At 39.2% G+C, this 19,250-nt stretch overlaps 1 protein-coding gene across 1 annotated transcript; it reads right to left on the minus strand.

The window, feature by feature from the left end:
- Window positions 1–1,134: 1,134 nt before the first annotated feature.
- LOC133762587 (putative methyltransferase-like protein 21E) lies at window positions 1,135–18,256 on the minus strand. Its single transcript, XM_062195560.1, has 4 exons — window positions 18,235–18,256; window positions 6,080–6,246; window positions 4,841–4,958; window positions 1,135–1,538 (listed from the first exon to the last, which is right to left on the minus strand). Exons 1-4 carry the CDS (start codon window positions 18,254–18,256, stop codon window positions 1,135–1,137), a joined length of 711 nt encoding a protein of 236 aa, XP_062051544.1.
- Window positions 18,257–19,250: the final 994 nt, after the last annotated feature.

The following is a 19,250-nucleotide window of genomic DNA, read 5'->3' on the forward strand; positions in this document are numbered from 1 at the left end:
CCCCAAGCGGACTGACGACTGTCAGCAAGGCTCAGAGGACTGATCCTGGGAGGGCATGTGACAGGGCACTGTCGCAGCCTAGCAGTCATTGCTGGGGTCGTTGCCAACCAATGCAGTCTACGCAGTTACACAAAAAACCCTATTTCTTTTCTCTTTTCTACCCTGACTTTAAATTCTTCAGACTTTATTCTAAACTCTAAGGCCCACGTGAAAAACAATCACATAGGATTTCAAATATCCAGGTCTATATACGTTCATCAGAACAGCATTTAACTGTAACACCAGCCAAATGTCTGGTTATTTGAGATTAGACGCCAAAACCTTTTTATGTGAATTTTCAACTCAAAGTTTTTATATTTATTTTTGATTCTGTGATATAAAATAACTGGACCTGGTGAAAAAATATAACAGTAATTCCTTCAAAATCTCAACTAATTTTTGTTTGCTCCCATTCATTTTTCATTTAGTTGATTGAAATGCCCTTGCCATAACCTCAAATCCATACGCTTGGCTGATTTCAGAGGTTAAACTGAAGGCACACCCTGCCACACAGAGATGACAGACCACCAAAAAGCTGCACTAAAGGGAACCACAAAAGTCTAACATTTACCATTACAGAATGTATCTGCCTCTTCAGATTTATTTGCAGATTCCACTATAGTCAATTACTATATTTTTAAAGAGAGAATCAGATATGCCAATATTTAGAAGAATTAATGACAATTTTCCTTTTAGAGATGTCATTAAGAACCATCATTTTACAATTACACATTAAAAATAATTGCATCATTTATTAAAAATAATAATATTATGGTCCTATAGAAGAATAAGCAGAGTAGATATTTTCATATTCAATGACCACATAGTATAACTTTGCCAAAAATTCCCATTGTCAAAATTAGAAGGTGGTCTGAGTGCTGATGGAGTCTGACTTGGAGCAAATTACCCCCAATACTATAAATTCAGGTATGGTGTTCAGGAAATTTAGGATTTGGAGAAATATCTTCTAGTCTCATAGTGGGATATGTGTGTGTATGCGTGCGTGTGTATGTGTTTCCCTTTGGGAAAGCTAATCCAAAAACTAATAATCTACCAGAATTTGCCTTTGCATTTGCATACCCTCAATCAAAGATATCACGCACTCCTCCGACTTTTCCTCACAGCTTTATACAACTTAATATTCAGACTAGGGAAACTGGAAATTTCCTCCAGGTCAAACAACTCCTTAAATCTATCTACAAATTTATTCTCTTTCTCCAACCTGAATTTCATGACCCAGAGGATGGTGGTGGTTTCTTTACACAGGTGGTCGAAGGTAACGAGGAGTTCTTCCAGGAAGGGATGAGCATAGACAACATCCGCTGCCAGGATGTAGTCAAAATTATTGGAAGACTTGGGGAAGTTTTTATCTAATGCAACTCCCCAGGAGAGCTCTTTAACCTGAGGCAAATGCTTGCATTTCGTTTTGGTGTTTCGGGAAATATTATATTGCAGGTTTCCAAGTAATTCAGGTAAATCTGTGGCAGTAACATGAGCACCTGTGAAACAAAGGATGATAGAAAAAAAGTGACCCTCAGGGGATAAATACCATTAATCAAGTTCCAAGTCAACATGCACAGCGACACTACAGTTGCTAGTCCCGAAACTAAGACTGGCTGTTGTTCACAGAAAGGGAAATCTTTTTAAATAGATGCTAAGGCAGTCATCTGGCTCCCCTTAAAAAAGATAGAATCCCATGGTACTTTTGTACACCATTGTATTTTTCTGTTCTGCTGGGTTTTTTTGTTCAGTTGGTTGTACTTTGTTGGCTGCTATTGTTGCTTTATATTCATCTAACACAAGCCGGGAGAAAAATAATATACAGAGAGGGGAATTCAAAATCTTTGGCATCCTCATTAGAATAACCAGAGGTTGCTGATGAAAGTTGAACAGGTACTTCTGGAGAGGTCTGAGACTTAGTCTTGGGACACCAAATGAGTGCTTGTAACATTAGGTACCTGTGCTCATAAGGAATGGAGGGAGGAAAGATGTTTCAATGGCTACATGGAAAATATCATGACATGATATTTAGACCCAAGTTCTCAACCTGCCTGTATCCTAAGTGTAAATCTTTCCCCCAAAAGATGCTTAAAATCTATTCATATCATATGTATAGTGCTCAAAAGGCCAAAGATTATAGATGCAGGACAGAATGCTTAGCTGAAGAAGACAGGAACAATTTCAGTGTCAAAGGTGAATAGTGAAATTTTTTTCAAGAGGAAGTTTGGAAGAAGCAACTTTGTGAAAATTTGGTCCTTATAATAAACATCAAGCAATACCAGAGCCATAAAATAATCTATGAATAAACATAGAACTGGCCAGTTCCATAGCATTACACAAACACAGATTGAGATAAAGAATGTTAAGGCAGAGGCCAGCAATGTGACACAATGGGTTAAGCCGCCACTTGCAATGCCAGCATTCTATACTATATGGGCATTTGAGTCCTGGCATCCTACATGGGCTTGAGGCCCTGCTGCTCTGCTTCTGAACAAGCTCCCTGCTAATGTGCCTGGGAAATGCACCTGGGAAAGAAGCAGAAGATGCTCCAAGTCCTTGGGCTCCTGCACGCAGTGGGAGACAAAATGGAGATTTAGGCTCCTAGCATCAGCCAGGCCCAGCCCAGGCTGTTGTGGCCATTTGGGGAGTGAACCAGCAGATAATGGAAGATATCTTTCTCTGTCTCTCTCTCTCTCTCTCTCTCTCGCCTTTCAAGTAAATAAATAAATCTTAAAAAAAAAAAGAAGAAGAAGAATGGGGGCCAGCACTGTGGCACAGTGGGTTAACGCCCTGGCCTGAAACAGCAGCATCCCATATGGGCACCGGTTTGAGACCCAGCTGCTCCACTTCCAATCCAGCTCTCTGCTAAGGCCTAGGAAAGCAGTAGAAGATGGTCCAAGTCCTTGGGCCCCTGCACCCACGTGGGAGAACTGGAGGAGGCTCCTGGCTCCTGGCTTCAGATCAGCACAGTTCCGGCTGTAGCAACCAATTGGGGAGTGAACCATAGGATGGAAAACCTCTCTCTCTCTCTGCCTCTCCTCTCTCTGTATAACTCTGACTTTCAAATAAATAAATAAATAAATAAGTCTTAAAAACAAAATTAATGGTAAAGCAGAATTTGAAGAGAAGTCAAGCCCAACTCAAACCAAATTAGAGCCCATTTCTTAGCCTCACTGTCAAGTTTCCCTTGGCATTGCTTATATTCTGTGAAAACACTAAAATGAGAAGAAAAGGTGAATGTCATTGACTGAATCACAGAAATATGCACCTCCACATTTTAATGTGGGCTGATCTACCATTTTCTTTTTTTTTAATTTTTTTTTTTTTTTATTTTTTGACAGGCAGAGTGGACAGTGAGAGAGAGAGAGACAGAGGGAAAGGTCTTCCTTTGCCGTTGGTTCACCCTCCAATGGCCGCCATGGCTGGTGCGCTGCAGCCAGCGCACCACGCTGATCCAATGGCAGGAGCCAGGTGCTTCTCCTGGTCTCCCATGGGGTGCAGGGCCCAAGCACCTGGGCCATCCTCCACTGCACTCCCTGGCCACAGCAGAGAGCTGGCCTGGAAGAGGAGCAACTGGGACAGAATCCGGTGCCCCGACTGGGACTAGAACCCAGTGTGCCGGCGCCGCAAGGCGGAGGATTAGCCTAGTGAGCCGCGGCATTGGCTGATCTACCATTTTCAACAAAACTTCTTAAAGTCCAGATGAGGACTCTACCTCTGCCCATACAGAATGTAAACCACGCTACTTCATACATTTGTGTCTGGAGAGGTAACCACCACCCCCGTCAAAACACTGACTAAAACAAAGCTTCCATCTTTTGATAGTTGTTTCAAGTTACACAAGCATACTGAAGAGATCAATTCTTTTTAATGAAACACATAACATTTCAAAACGCAAGTCCTGCCCCTGGATCAGGAGGCTTACAGTTATAAACCAAACCCTGTCTCTGACTCATTCCCCTGCTAAACGGGATAGTGACTTTGGGAAACGATTTGCAGGACAGAGATATTTTTAAAATAAAAATTTTGGGAAAGACTTCAAGTGTCTTCTATCTCTCCGGTGTTTAGAAAGTTGTAAATTGCTAAATCTTTAATTCCTCTCGAGATTTACGAGTGGCAGGTGTGCAATTCTGAAGATCAAAGAAATCAAGAGAGATTTGGGTAGCACACATCAGAGAAGGCAGCTAAATTAAGGCAATGAAATAGATAACAACAAAAATGATTGAACTGAAAGAGGCTTAGACATACATAGAGATTATCACACATTTACATGGAAAAAATGCTTGTGAGAGAACTAGAGGTAATGAAAGAATGGAAATGAACTGAGCAAATAAATTCAAGGACAAATACCTGAAAATAGAAGCAGATGTGATTTACTTGCTTTTTTCAGAAAAGCACAGGACTTCAGAAACTAAAAGGAATCTACAGCTCTATGGGGCATTGAAATAGCCCTGAAATCTCAAGTACAGGAGATTCAGCGGCCATAGATTCTGCCTAAGCCTGGTGTTTCCTGCATCTCCCCTAGCAACCAGGACTCCTAAATGCACCTCCACTCAGAATGCTCCACCTAAGGCTTGTGACTTAGCAATACATGAAAGAATTAACACAGTTTACACAGAAAATTCTGAAAGAAACCAGTGAGGAGATGGTGAAACTTGTAGTTTCTTGATGAAGCCCATTTAAACAATTAAGCAGTTACAAAGAAGGCCCAAGGTCATGGTACACTGGATGGTAAAAATAACTGATAATATTTGAACAGTAAATCCTCTGGCCCCTCATTCAATCAAAAATATCTACGTACCAAGTAAACTTGCCACGATAGAGACTAGCCCTGTGCCAGCTCCAATTTCAATCACATTTTTGTCAACCATATTATACTGTTTTGCGTTAGTTTCCAGGAAATAGCATAGAACAAGGGCCTAGTTTAAAGAAAGAAAAAAGGTATGCTTAGCAACTAATAACAGAAAGTAAAATTAAACTCTACTAGATAAACACACCGCTAGTGTTGTGATATGTATATGTACAGATAAGTGAGTGTATTTGTGGGTGTACTTGTAGATCATTCCAGAAACTCATCAGCAGATGTGTGGCCTCTTAGAGGTACCCATTTAGGCTACAAAATGCCTAGGGGGATGGTTAGCAGGAAAAAGAGAAACAACTAAAAATATAGAGCTCACTCGTTTGATCACTTTTAAAGGGAGCAACTTCTAGTAAAACTTCCAAGTAGCAAATAGAGGACTAGGGCAGGCAGTGGTGATGGCGTCAGCCCCTTCTGGAACCATTGGTAAAGGTTTGGGAGGACTCTTAGAATATTATTCTTTTTTATTTTATTTTAAAAACTTTCACTTAGCTTTTTAACAGATTCAATATAGTGCATAGGCACCATTCTAAGAATATAATGGTATTCCCTCCTCCCTCTCTCCTCCCTCCTTCCTCCTCCCTCCCTCCTCCCTCTCTCCTCTCTCCTCCTTCCTCCCTCCTCCCTCCCTCCTCCCTCCTCCCTCCCTCCCTCTCCTACTCTGCACATGAGTCTCATGCAGATTTCATAACAATCATTTAACTCAGTAAAATAAGAAATAAAATATCTACTGTTGTAGATTCTTATAGTCATAAAAAACTCAAAGAGTAAATAACATTTTTAGCTCATCCTAAAAATTTTATACAAGAACTCTTCAAAAAGTTTATAGAAAAATGCAATTAAAAGATGATTTAATATTGGTACAAAAAATTTTTAAATCCATGCATATTTTATTCAGAATACATATTTTTAAGAACTTTTTCAAGACCCTTTATATTCATAAATTTCAATTTTTGCACCAATAGAAAATCATCTTTCAATCCCATTATTCACAAACTTTTTGAAGTACCTTGCTTAGCAGTAGCATGAATGATGGCAGCAGTTTACCAAATACATTACTGATAAATTTTAGTGACTCTTGAGTCAAAGTAGACCTGTTGTCTCATTCCAAGTAGAACATAATCATGAACGGGAATGGCTGGAAAACAGCTGGAATATAGAAAATTATGTATGAAATTATACCGATGGCCAAACAACAGCACCATAACAATCCATGGCTTCAGTAATCCGAATCTCATGACCAACAAAACGAAAGCCTTCCCAGGAAGAGGTTGTTATCCGAGTTGGAATAAAACATCTTGCCATGATCTCTGAGACCACCTGCTTGTCGTCGTAGTCGTCTCTGGTCTCTAAGAGGAGAAGAAAAAGGCCACGGTTGCGTTAGTAAATCTGTGAAAAAGGAGAACCTAGTGGAAATGAAATATTTCTACTTAGTCTAAGTTACTTTTGAATATTCTTGACTTTAGGTGAAATAAAACAAGTAAGGCAAACTATTTGAAAATTACTCATTATATAAGCCAACATGTCATACATTCGGGTAGAAACATCTTTCTGAATTATACTGAAGCGGAAATTACCACTCTGCATTTCTACAGTGCTAAGTGAAGCAAATAAAATTATTTTTAAAGCAGTACTTTTTCAGGGCCACCAGACAGTAAATAAGAGAAAGACTGGTCATGGGAATGTAAGATCTTAATTATTCATATTGGCTACAGAGCACAATCCTAGTTATTTCAGCAATGTATAGTAGTGTTTCCTTTGCAATATGGTTCTATCTAGACAAAAAGTTTCAAAAAAGATTTATACCCTTGTGTGTTTTATAATTATTTATTTTTATATTAGTATTTTTGGGGCAAATCATGGCATCTTAATATCCACAACATTACACAAAGTTAGTAATATTAACTACCAATTACTGAACACCTCCTTAAGACACTAGACCACATGAGATATATTGTAATGGTAGTTCATTTAAGTTTTATAACAAGCTGGTAAGGTAGCCATTATTATTTTCACCTTCAAAAGTAACAAGATTAAAACTCAGAAAACTATATTAACTTAGCTAAGCTTGTGCAAGGTATAAATGAATAAGCCAAAATTTGAGCCCCTTTATTGGTTATTCAAAAAGTATTATCAAGCTATGATGTAGTTCCTTAAAAGCTAATTGTCTCCAAGAATTCTCTAATTATGTAAAATGTGAAAGATAGGAAAACCTGAACTAAATGCTTTTGGAGGACTTAAAAAGAAAATATATACAAAGCACTTAGCACATTGTTACATGGGCTCAATAAATGATTGTGTAGTTATCATTATTGTTTCAGTCATAAAGTAAAAGATGAAGATCATCATATAGTCTAAATACAGTTACATGGAATTCAATAAATTATTATTTTAATTGTTATTAGTAGTGTTTTGATCACAAAATGAAATACAAAAATAACCAGACAAACCAATATTAGATTATGTTACACAGACTTGAAAATTCAATTGTTAAATAAGGAAGGGGAAAAACCACCTGTGGCTAAGGTTACTTAAGTATGGCTTCATAAAGAAATTTTGTCTTGAACTGTGTTTGGTGTAGTGGTTAAGATATCACTATTCCATTACTGGCTCTAGCCCCGAAATACACCTTCCCACCAGAGCAATGCCTGGGAGGCAACAGTGATGCTTCAAGTAATTGGGTTCCTGACACCCATGTGTTCCCAGCTCCTGCTCCAGCTTCAGGCCGGGGCCAGCACATTCCCCGCCACTGCAGGCATTTGGGAAGTGAGCCAGAGGATGGAGTGTTTGCCTGTGTTCTCTCTCTCTCTCTCTCTCTCTCTCTCTCTCTCTCAACCTCTTTCCCTCTCTTGTTATTTTCTCTCTCAAATAAAAAATAATTTTAAAAATTCAAAAAAGTTTTGTCTTAGCTTTAACTTCTAGTATGTTACTATATCTGTGTAAATAAGTATATAATCCAATATGTTATTTTCACTGATAGAGAAGCTGTTTCCTTTTCACTCCAATCCTTAAAATCCATTAATCTTTCAAGGCTTCTCTCTGCTGTCTCAATTCTGGCTAGAGTTCTGTGTTTCTTCCCTACCCCAGCACTAACGAATCCAGGCTTCATTCTCCCTGGAAGAGAAGGTGGAAAATACAGACTATCTATGAGTATAAGGAGACAGTGTTATAACAAAGCAAAAAAGAAAACAACTTTTTCATTCCGTAAACTGGAAAAGACGAGGTAGGAAAGATTTATTTTAAAAACTAAAGTCAGAATAACCTTCGTTGCTTGCTCAGTTATCCCATTTACTCATAGAACAAAACCATATTGTGTGCCAAGCACAGTGCTGGGTGATGGGAATATGGTAGTCGGACAGATAGTTCTTCCCATCCTTGGAAGAACTAGAAAAGCATGGATGCAATTTATCTGAAATTCAGCACTATATGTGGTATCTCATGGTCTCCCATGAAGAAATATTGGATTGGAATTGATTTTTCCACAGTACCTCCCAAAACGCTTGGCTTCAATGCCCCCCTGGGATGGATATTCCTAATAAATTTGTGTCCTCAACTTTTCCCCGATGATCATGTTTGTCAGTGTCTTCACTAGCTGATGGTATTAAGAGTATGATCATGGGAGCTGCTGCTGTGGCACTAGTGGGTTAAGCTGCCAGCTGCTATCCCGGAATCACATATTCGCGCTGATTCATGTCCTGGCTGCTCCACTTCCAACCTAGCTCCCTGTTAATGCACTTGGGGAAGCACTGGAAGATGGTCCAAGTATTTGGGAGACCCAGATGAAGCACCAGACTCCTGGCTCTAACCTGGCCCAGCCCATGCTATTGCGGTCATTTTGAGAGTGTACCAGTGGATGGAAGATCTGTCTCTCTTTCTGTCTCTGTTTCTCTGTAACTCTGCCTTTCAAACAAACAAATAAAGTCTTTAAAAATAAAGGGAATATGATCATATTTACAGATGATACAGATTTGATGAGGATGGCTAACATGTTAGACAACTAAATGTGATGCAAAATGGTCTGGATGAGCTATAACAAGAGGCTTGGACTTAACAAAATGAAATTGCATAAAGAGAAGTGTAAAGACCACTTATACAGATTTAATTGGCCACAATCTCAATATGAGTCAAAAGTTTAAACTATAAAAAAACTAGTACACCTAGGCCATGTTAACAATGGAATCTCCAAAATGAGGGAGAGGAACGCTCTGTTCTCCTTTAGGCTTCTCTGTAGCCTCCTGTTCACTTGGGGAAGTAGCACATGAGAGGGACAACAAGAAAACTCTAGCAACAGGGAGATGAGAAATCTTGACACTCAGCCATAGGAGGACAATTTGGGGAGATAACCATGCTCATCATAAAGAAGAAAAGGCTGAGGGAAAACAAGAATTTTCACAACGTTATTGAAGGACTAAGAAACAGAAGACATTAGGGGTATATTTCCACACATGGATGTGTGAATGAGCCCGAGCAAGCGTGTGCTTGTGTCCCACGTAGTATCCAGACAGAATTACGTAGTCCCACAAACAGCTGTAGCTTAACTATACCCCCACAGGAAGGGCTCAGACATCACCCCACACTGCCATTACCATTAACATCGACCTTTGGCAAAGATGCAGAGGAAACAGAGATGCAAACTGATATTCTGCAGCAGGAGCCCTCCCTTCTGATCCTCTCCACTGACTTTCAGAACAACAGCACCCACTCACATTCAAGAAGAGCTCTAAGAACCAAATCATAGTGGTGGCATGCTTCACGTGAACTTTTTCATTTCACTACATGCGCTTGCCTTACTAAGACTGCGGGGAGGGCAATGTTTGCTGTGGAAGTTCTTTAGGGAGAAGGAGAGAACATTAATTGCTTCCTTGACCTTTATCTGAATTTGTCCTCTTGGGCCTCCTTGCACACGCCTTGTAAATGTGGCACTTCTTTGACAAGTCACCCAAGGTGTCAGAGATTAATAGATGTTAGAGTACACCAAATCCCAGAAGCACCTCCCAAAGTTCTGGTCTTTGATATAAAAACTTTGCAGTGAATATTTACTGGTACAGTCTGACATCTCTGACATTGCAAGTTCTTTTAAAGGTTAGTTGGCCGGATTAGTGCTGCTGTTCTCACAACTACAGGGTGACAGCAAATGAATTCCTGACTTTTGACTCTTTCTGAACAAACAGAACTGGATATTTTTTTAAGAATGTCTTTACCTTCAAAGGTTAATTAGGTTTTTAAAATACATATGAATATATTATTATAATTGAAAATTACTTATGTTCCTCAAATAAAGGACCTGCAAAAAGATTTCATGAAACAACTATCACATATGGCAATTCAAAATTATCTACACATCTAGGATGAACATATATCATACAGAAAGCATTATTGAGTTGAGTCAAATTTAATTGCTAATGCTTATACCAATGTTCTCTTTTGCATTAAAATACTCTATGAACACTGTAGGCATTCCAAAAGAAAGGACTCTCATAAAATTGGTATAATTTGAGTGAAAAGATAAAAATTGGCTACTTAAAATAATTTTTCTGAAAAGGAACATGCTCCTTGTAAGGCCTATACTGATAAAATGATTGTCTCTTTTTAAAAAAAGAATCATTTATTTGAAAGCTAGAGAGAGAAAGAGAAACAGAGATCTTCCATCTGTTGTTTCACTTCACAAACAGCAATAATGGCTGGGGCTGGGACAGGCCAAAGCAGGAGCCAGGAGCCAAGAGCTTCATCCAAGTCTCCCATGTGGGTGGCAGGGCCCCAAGCATTTCAGCCATCATCTTCTGTTTTCCCAGGTGCATTAGCAGGGAGCTAGATTGGAAGGTGGAACAGATGGGACATGAACCTGGTGTCCATATAGGATATCAGTGTCGCAGGTGGTAGCTTTACCCACTACGCCAAACATCAGCCCTGATCAAGTTTCTTTGGGAATAACTACTGAAGATTAAAACAAAATTTACTTAAGGCAAGGAAAAATAATTTATATAGATGTAATATGTAGAATTTTAAAAGCAAACACACACACACAATTATTTCCATCTTAAAACAATGACGTGGGGCCGGTGCTGTGGCTCAGCAGGTTATTGCCCTGGCCTGAAGCGCCCACATCCCATATGGGTGCCGGTTCTAGTCCCAGCTGCTCCTCTTCTGATCTGGCTCTCTGCTATGGCCTGGGAGAGCAGTGGAGGATGGCCCAAGTCCTTGGGCCCCTGCACCCGCATGGGAGACCCGGAGGAGACTCCTGGCTCCCAGCTTTGGATCAGTGCAGCTCTGGCAGTTGTGGCCATCTGGGGAGTGAACCATTGAATGGAAGACTTTCTCTCTCTCTCTCTGTCTCTCCCTCTCTCTGTCTCTCTCTCTCTTTCCTTCTCCCTCTCCCTCTCCTCTCTCTGTGTAACTCTGCCTTTCAAATAAATAAATAAATCTTTGAACAAAAAAAAAAAAAGACTCATATTTTCCATCATGAACTTCTACTTAAATATTTTGAAGTAATATGTTAATAGCAATTATTTATTTATTTATATCAAAAGACTTGTTTAATATTAAGTTCTAGCAATACCATCACCCATTTCAAGGTTAATGACAAGAATCTCTAAACTAGAATCTCATGGAAAGGACTGAACTCTTACAAAGGCATCCCTAGAGGGGCTTCGTTGTAATAAATGGGAGGAATTTATGCTGCAAACATAATTTACAAAGAACATGTCCCTCAAACTGCAAGATGAATACAGGATTGGATTATTGAAAAGATCAATGGATTAGTAGGTAGTCTTTAGTTTGTAAGATGTGAAAAGCAAAGTGAGCATTTGGCACAGTAGTTAGGACACCACTTCAGACGCCCACATCCTGTATCAGAATGCCTGGGTGCAAGTCCCAGCTCTTTTAGTATATGTGCTGCCGAAGCGAGCACAAGTCCCAGCTCCTGTGCTGACTCCAGCTTCCTGCTGACGCAGACCCCGGGAGGCAGCAAAGGCTTAAGTACTGCCACCCCGCCCAAGTGGGAGACCCAGATTGCATTCCATCCTGGCTTCGGCCTGGCCCACCTAGAGCTATTTCGGGCATTTGAGGGGTGAATTAGTTTCTCCCTCTCCCTTTCGAATGAATATAAATAAAGAGAAATTTCCTCATAAGATAGTAACATTTAGTCATACAACAGAAATCTAGTATTTTTAAATAATTATTCTTTACATACTATCTCCTTGTTATCTGCCCTGAGGCCCCAGGGAAATAATCAAAAATACATAATATCTTACAAATACTATATCTTGGCTTCCTCATATGAAGAGAAGAAAATGTCTGATGTCGTACCTCTATATAAAAAGCTATCTAATATAATCTTGCAATATGGCTTTCCTAAAGTATTTCATATTCAAACAAATATTAAAATATATTATAAATAATGCATAATTAAGACATAGTATTACAATTATGCTACTATATTGGGCTCATCTATTTTAATGCTTTTGGTACCAGACAAAGTCTTAACACCATTTTCCTGCTATTATATTTTTTCTGATAGTGAATCAAAAGCTACCTGGTGCACTTTTTCTCCTGAGAATTAAAGGGGTTTCAAGGATGAAGTGAAAATTAGCAAGATTCTGCCACATTACGATGACAATTTTCTTAAGAGGAAAGTTCAACAGTGAATTGCCTTCCATACTAGATTACAGCAAGTCTTCAAAACTACAGGCTGTCTGCTTTCTCCTCTCCTATGCTTTTAAGGTCAATAACGACAATAAGAAATGTAAGGGTCAGTTCACAGACAAACACACACACACACACCCCAGAAAACAAAAAAGCCTCTTTCATAGCTATGACAAGTGAATTCCATTTGAGGGTTGTCATGAAAACCTGTCAGCCAAATTTCAAGTGAAAACCTCGCTACCAAATGAAAGAAACTGTCACTCAACTGGATCTTCTATGCAGAGATGAATGTCATGCACTTCTTAGAAATGCCTACAGATTTTTAAAAAATGTTAAAGATGTTTTCAGATTAGTAAATAGTCACAGGCTAACCTGAAAGACGCAATTCTGAATGCCTTAGCAATGACAAGATCCAGGGCCCTTGTGTTGAAGCATCCGGAGAAGTTTCCACAAATATTTTCTGTCCCCTGCTCTAAGTTCAAAGAACGTACAGAGACTGCAACTCTAATGAGGTAGACCAAACAACACTCCATTGTATATTTATACAAAAGAAAGAAAATCAACCTTTTATTGATACTACTCAGGATGCAACTTGGAAAACAAACTAAAATACAGGCTTTTGTACTCAAAATTTGCTTCCAGGATCATGGAAGGGACAGACAGCTAAACAAATGCCAAGGCAGGTGGGTAGGTGCTATAAAAGAGATGTTTCTAAAGTGCTATGGAATGCAATATGGCTTGCTGAGTCAGAAGCGTCCTGAAGGGGGAGACATTTGAGCTTGGGAGCCATTAGAAGATCCATGGAGGTAGCACACAGGTGCATGTTGGGGCACTGTAGAAAATAAGCCTGAGAAAATAAATCTTTTAAAAAGGGGGAGTGATCGGTGGGGGCAGGCGCTGTGGCGCAGCAGGTTAAAGCCCTGGCCCGAAGCGCCAGCATCCCATATGGGTGCCGGTTCTAGTGCCGGCTGCTCCTCTTCCAATCCAGCCCTCTGTTATGATCTGGGAAGGCAGTAGAAGATGGCCCAAGTCCTTGGGCCCCTGCACCCACGTGGGAGACCAGGAAGAAGCTCCTGACTCCTGGCTCCTGGCTTCTGATCGGCACAGCTCTATCCATTGTGGCCACCTGGGGAGTGATCCAGTGAATGGAAGACGTCTCTCTCTGTCTCTACCTCTCTATGTAACTCTTTCAAATAAATAAAATAAATCTTTAAAAAAAAAGAAGTCGGTCAACATCAGACTTCTGTGCAATGTTGACCTTTGTTCTGTAAGGTGAAGAAGAGCCAGTAGAGATGTTAAGACAGGAATTGGCGTGATCAGATTTGATATTTAAGAACTCTATCTGGCAGGGGTAAGTGAAGAACTGGTGATGTTGGAAGGTAATTAGAAGGCTGTTGCAATAATCCAGACAAAAGACAAGAATCTAAATGAAGGCAGTGGCTTTGGGTCAAGAAGCTAAGTTTGAATTTATGTGATCCCGAAGCAGGGTATGCCTCACCTGGGGGCAACTGACATTCAGACCAGTTTTGAAGACATCCAAGGCAGACTGTATACTTAGGAGTCATTTTTATTCAACATGTAGAAAGCACATTAGTCTGATATAGCAGATACTTTTTCAGGTTACTTTGTAAGCATTTAAAGTGTGTTACTGAATTATTCTCACAACAACAATTATATGAGCTATAGTTCTCCAACAAGCAATATTAAATATACTGCCTCAGACCATCATCTCATAGGTTTCTTAGTGATGAAAATACTCAAACTTTGTTTTCTTTATATTAAGACAATATTATTTATAAAAACTGTATTACCCACTAACCCCATCTTTAATGATTTATGAAATCTGAAATATTTCCATGTGACACCCTGTGTAGAATACTACAGCACATCCTGAAGGGATGCCATATAGAAATGGCAAACATGCTCTTAGTATATAGCACTTGGGAAGAATTACTCCATTTTTGGAAATAGAAAAAGTCTAAGTACTTAGGAAGGTTATCACTCAAATGGAGTAACTTAAAGCTAATTCATGGGGCCAGCACTGTGGCGCAGCAGGTTAAGCCACTGCCTGCAGTGCAGGCATACCATATGGGCGCCAGTTCAAGACCTGGCTGTTCCACTTCTGATCCAGCTCTCTGCTATGACCTGGGAAAGCAATAGAAGATGGCCAAAGTCCTTGGGCCCCTGTACCTGTGTGGGAGACCCAGAAGAAGTTCCTGGCTCCTGGCTTTGGAATGGCACAGCTCTGGCCATTGTAGCCTATTAGGGAGGGAACCAGTGGATGGAAGAACTCTCTCTCTCTCTGTGCCTCTCCTTCTCTGACTTTCAAATAAATAAATAAATCTTAAAAAAAAAAAAAGCTAATTCATTCACTCATTTGTTGAGCTCCTGTGCACTATGAACATAAAGGCAGACCAAAACACAAATGTGATAACAAAATCTTACCTAGATGATTCAAAAATAGGAAGGGAAAGTTCCACGTCTCAGAGAGTTCAGCAAAGAACTAGCCAAGCCTTCCTTGATGATTGACTCTGTCAGTCAAAGAAGAGAAAGGAAGACATGCCACACGCAAGATACAACAAATACAAAACCTCACTGGAAAAAGTCTCTCAACCAATTTTGCAACTTGGGAAACTCTGAGAATTGAAATATAAGATAAGCAGGGGGAGGAGATATGAGACAAAACACTTTAAACTGTGCCGAGAAATTTTGATACTATCCTCTAAGAAACAAGGAGGCACTGAAGAACTTAATCAGAAGACAAATGTGACAAGACTTGAATTCTAATAAGATTATGCAGTCTACAGTGTGGCAGAGAGCTACAAAAGGAAAATGAGGGGAGTTAGCCAGCCAATTAGAAGGCATTTAACAGCAGCCAAGAGGATAAATAAAGACCCGAATCAAGGCTATTGGGGATAGAAATGGGAGGAGGGGTAGGGAAATATATTAGTAAGGTAAAATCAATGGAGTGTGACGAGAGGGTCCAAGGAAAGGGAGAAGACAAGGGTGATTCAAGGCTTTTGAAAAAATTTTTGAAAAAATCATTTTTGAAAAAATGATGTCATAAATTGAGATACAAAATATAGGTTGAGGGAAAATTTGCAAAGGAAAAAAAATTAAGATTTATCTATTTATTTGAAAGGTAGAGTGGTGTGGCTGGGGATGAGAGAGAGAGATATCATCCATATGCTAGTTTACTCCCCAAATGGCCACAACAACCATGGCTAGGACAGGCTGAAGCCAGGAGCCAAGAACTTCATACTGGTCTCCCACATGGGTGGCAGGAGCCCAAGTACTTGGGCCATTACCCGCTGCCTTCCCAAGCATATTACCAGGAAGCTGGATCAGAAGTGGAGCAGCTGGGACTTGAATCAGGGCTCCAATATGGGATGCCAGCTTAACCAACTGCTCTGCAAAGCCAGATCAGGAAATTTATTTTGAATGCCTAATAATCTGTGCTTATGTGCCAGTCACTCAGACCATGCAAACCTGTTTTAAGCACAGTTGGCCAACAGTGACAGTTGTTGTACCTTTGCCTGCTAGGAGGCCATGTTTCCCCTTGGGGGTACCTACTAATGCTAGCCAGTTCCTATTCCATACAAGTCAGTGTTCTGGTGGACAACTTTTGCTCAGGGACTCCCCACCAGTCTACCCAAGACTCTCAGAACTGTTAAAGTCGGGGGCTCTTCCTGCTCACCTGTCATGATCTGAAGACTCCCCCTGCCCATTTCTGTTCTTTTATTCTTTATCCTCAGCAAACATCTACCCTAATACATCCCTTGCATATTTAATCCAATTTTGGCATCCACTTCTTAAAGGACCCGTGGACACAACGCAGTATGTAGAATGTCAAGAAAGCAGAGCAATGGGCTTGGGAATCACTATGTGCTTGAATCACTGAGGATGAGTCTGTTCCAAGGCTTCAGACAGTGAGGAGACCTAACTATTTTATAAAATATTGCTCTATGTGTTAACAGCTGGAGAGGGGCTGTTGGCAACATAGGATACTTGGAATAGTTCACATGGATGAGTTTTTAGATACATTAGAGAATAATGTAGCATTAGAATCATAGAGATGAATTTTTAGCACCACCATAGTCCTAATTTTAACCTGTATATAAATAGGTGACATCCTATAATTCTTGAACCTTCTCGCCAATGTTGAAATGTGAGACCTGAGCTTTGGGTTAGCTCTGTCCTTTCCAAGCACAAGATACTAAGTATAAAAGATAGGACAGGAAAAGTCAACATCTTTCAGTACTTGGGAACTGAGTGTTCCTCTACTTGGTGGAACCAGGTCCAACAAAGTGTCCTCGCAACCAGCTCCAGCAGCACACAGAATCCCCTTTGCCCTGTGCTGTGAATGTACTTCAAGGCTTCGATTGATGGGATAGATGACTATAAGGTGTGTTTGTTCGGGTTATAAAGTATTTTAGTACTATTTCTGTTTTGAACTTACCTTGAATTCTTACATTTCCTTGGTAATTTGCCAAATTATTGTGTGCACAGCTGGAACCAAGAATTGTTTCTAGTGGTAATGGTCATGATGTGGTTTTATTCATAAACCACACAGAAATTGCATCTTCACTGACATCATCTAATTGGCTGGATTCTCTAAGTGATACAAGTTAAAATTTGCAAAAATTGCTGCAGTATAATCATTGGTGTTTGACACAGAGGCTGCCAACCCTGGGCATTTACCCAGCTATCTCCACCCAGAGATATGTTCACCTAGGCAGAAGCCACCTGGTATGACCAGGCGGGAGGGTTAGAGGGTGGCAGTATACCAGACCACAGCTCTGAGAAAATATCTACAGTGGGTATACATAAGGACAGAGAGAAATGAAGAAACCAAAATAATTATATCCTTATTATAACTGCTCTACAAAAACATACTAATTCTTCTAGTTGATGTCAAGAGTGTACATCCACACTTTTGATCTCAAGTCAATGGGGATAGCTGAATTACACAATCCATGCAAAGTCATACTTGATATTTAAGACTGTAAAAGTCATGAGTCAATTTCAAATAATTACATTGCTAGCACAATTCAGACATATTCTCCTTATATCTCCTTACTTATATTCTTATATTCTTTTTACTTATATACATACATATACTGTGTGTATAAGTACTTACATATATATTATATACATTTCTTAGTTATATTCTTCTTACATCTATAGGTCAAATTACATTATATGTTTGCCTCTAATAGAAAGAGACCAACACATAGCATATGGATTTTTTTATAGCTTAAATTCATCTTCCACCCAAGCACTAGTGAAAATTTTTAGTTTTTATATAAGGCCATTTTTATATTTCTTGCAAGCTTATTATCTGAAATGAAATAATACAGAAATGGCAAACATGCTCTTAGTATACAGTACTTGGGAAAATTACACCATTTTTGGAAATGAAAAAAGTCTAAATACTTAATAGGTCTAAATATAATATATAGTGTCTATCAAAATTATCTCTGTGTCATCAGGGCAGTGGATATTATAGTGGTTGACATTAAACATAATTTGAGACATTTGTAGGTCAGCAAACACAAGCCAAGGTGTAATATTCAATGGATAAAAAAGTCCTAGCCCCCTTAAAGACATCAATGAACACTACAAAAGATGTAATATTCTATCAGTTGTCTTCTTAGAATTGGTGCGATTCCATAAAGGAACAGAAAATTATTTACCTTCTCGAACTCCTGGATCCATCGAGTGATGAACTAGTGAACGACGATATACTGATGTTTTTTTTATCATTTCTTGAAAACTAGGCAAATAATACATTAAAATGAAATGTTAAAAATCAATTCGAATATGTATTGAGTTATTTTTTATTTATTTTTTAAACTTTTATTTAATGAATATAAATTTCCAAAGTACAGCTTATGGATTACAATGGCTTCCCCCAACCCTATAACTTCCCTCCCACCCACAACCCTCCCCTCTCCTGCTCCCTCTCCCCTTCCATTCACATCAAGATTCATTTGTATTGAGTGATTTTATATTTAACTAATAACACTTAACTTCAAATATAGTGGAGGAAATTATGTTAAAATATCATATATTAACAAGCAGGATTTAAGAAGTACCATCCAAACACTATCTTCTACATATCAAAATTAGAATAAAGGTTTCAAATCAGAAATTTTAGAAGCTACTAGAGAAAGAAAACATATCTTTCATCAGAGTCTTCCTGGATCACCAAGGCAAGCATCATCTTCACACTGACTAGCGACATAGCAATCCTAAAATGTAGTAGGTAATTACAACATTGGGAGGAAATGGGTCTTGTGTAGTGTAGTAACAATCATAATAGTAATCTAAAGTAAAGCTCCCCAGTAATGGATGCAGAATTCACTCATTTTCACCAGTGTGCCATTAGCAGTGACTGCAATGTCAAACAGGTTAACCACCAGATGGCTTTGAATAGTTCTACCTTAGAGTATTCCTACAATCCCAGCAAACATACTTAAAACTACAGAAATTACAGATTTTAGACCTCTCAAACAGAGCAGATAATCTGAGTAAGCTTAAATGAGCTGCTATTTAAACTTTAAAAAATGATTGGATGCTTGACTTCTTAATTTTGGGTCATAAAATAAATAATCACTATGCTACCATGAATGAATATAGCATCCCTTTCTTCCTAGGATCCCCATTTATCATTCACAGACAATACACTTTTCTTCACAACACGCTTCAG

Source organism: Lepus europaeus, chromosome 6 (genome assembly GCF_033115175.1).
Source record: "Lepus europaeus isolate LE1 chromosome 6, mLepTim1.pri, whole genome shotgun sequence".
Lineage (NCBI taxonomy): Eukaryota > Metazoa > Chordata > Mammalia > Lagomorpha > Leporidae > Lepus > Lepus europaeus.

Coding starts and splice junctions, on each gene's coding strand:
- LOC133762587 (XM_062195560.1), bottom strand. CDS start 18,256: ATGGATCCAGGAGTTCGAGAAG. Junction 4,959..6,079: donor GTGCTGTTGTTTGGCCATCG/GTATAATTTCAT, acceptor TCTTTAAACTAG/GCCCTTGTTCTATGCTATTT. Junction 1,539..4,840: donor TATCGTGGCAAGTTTACTTG/GTACGTAGATAT, acceptor TTTGTTTCACAG/GTGCTCATGTTACTGCCACA.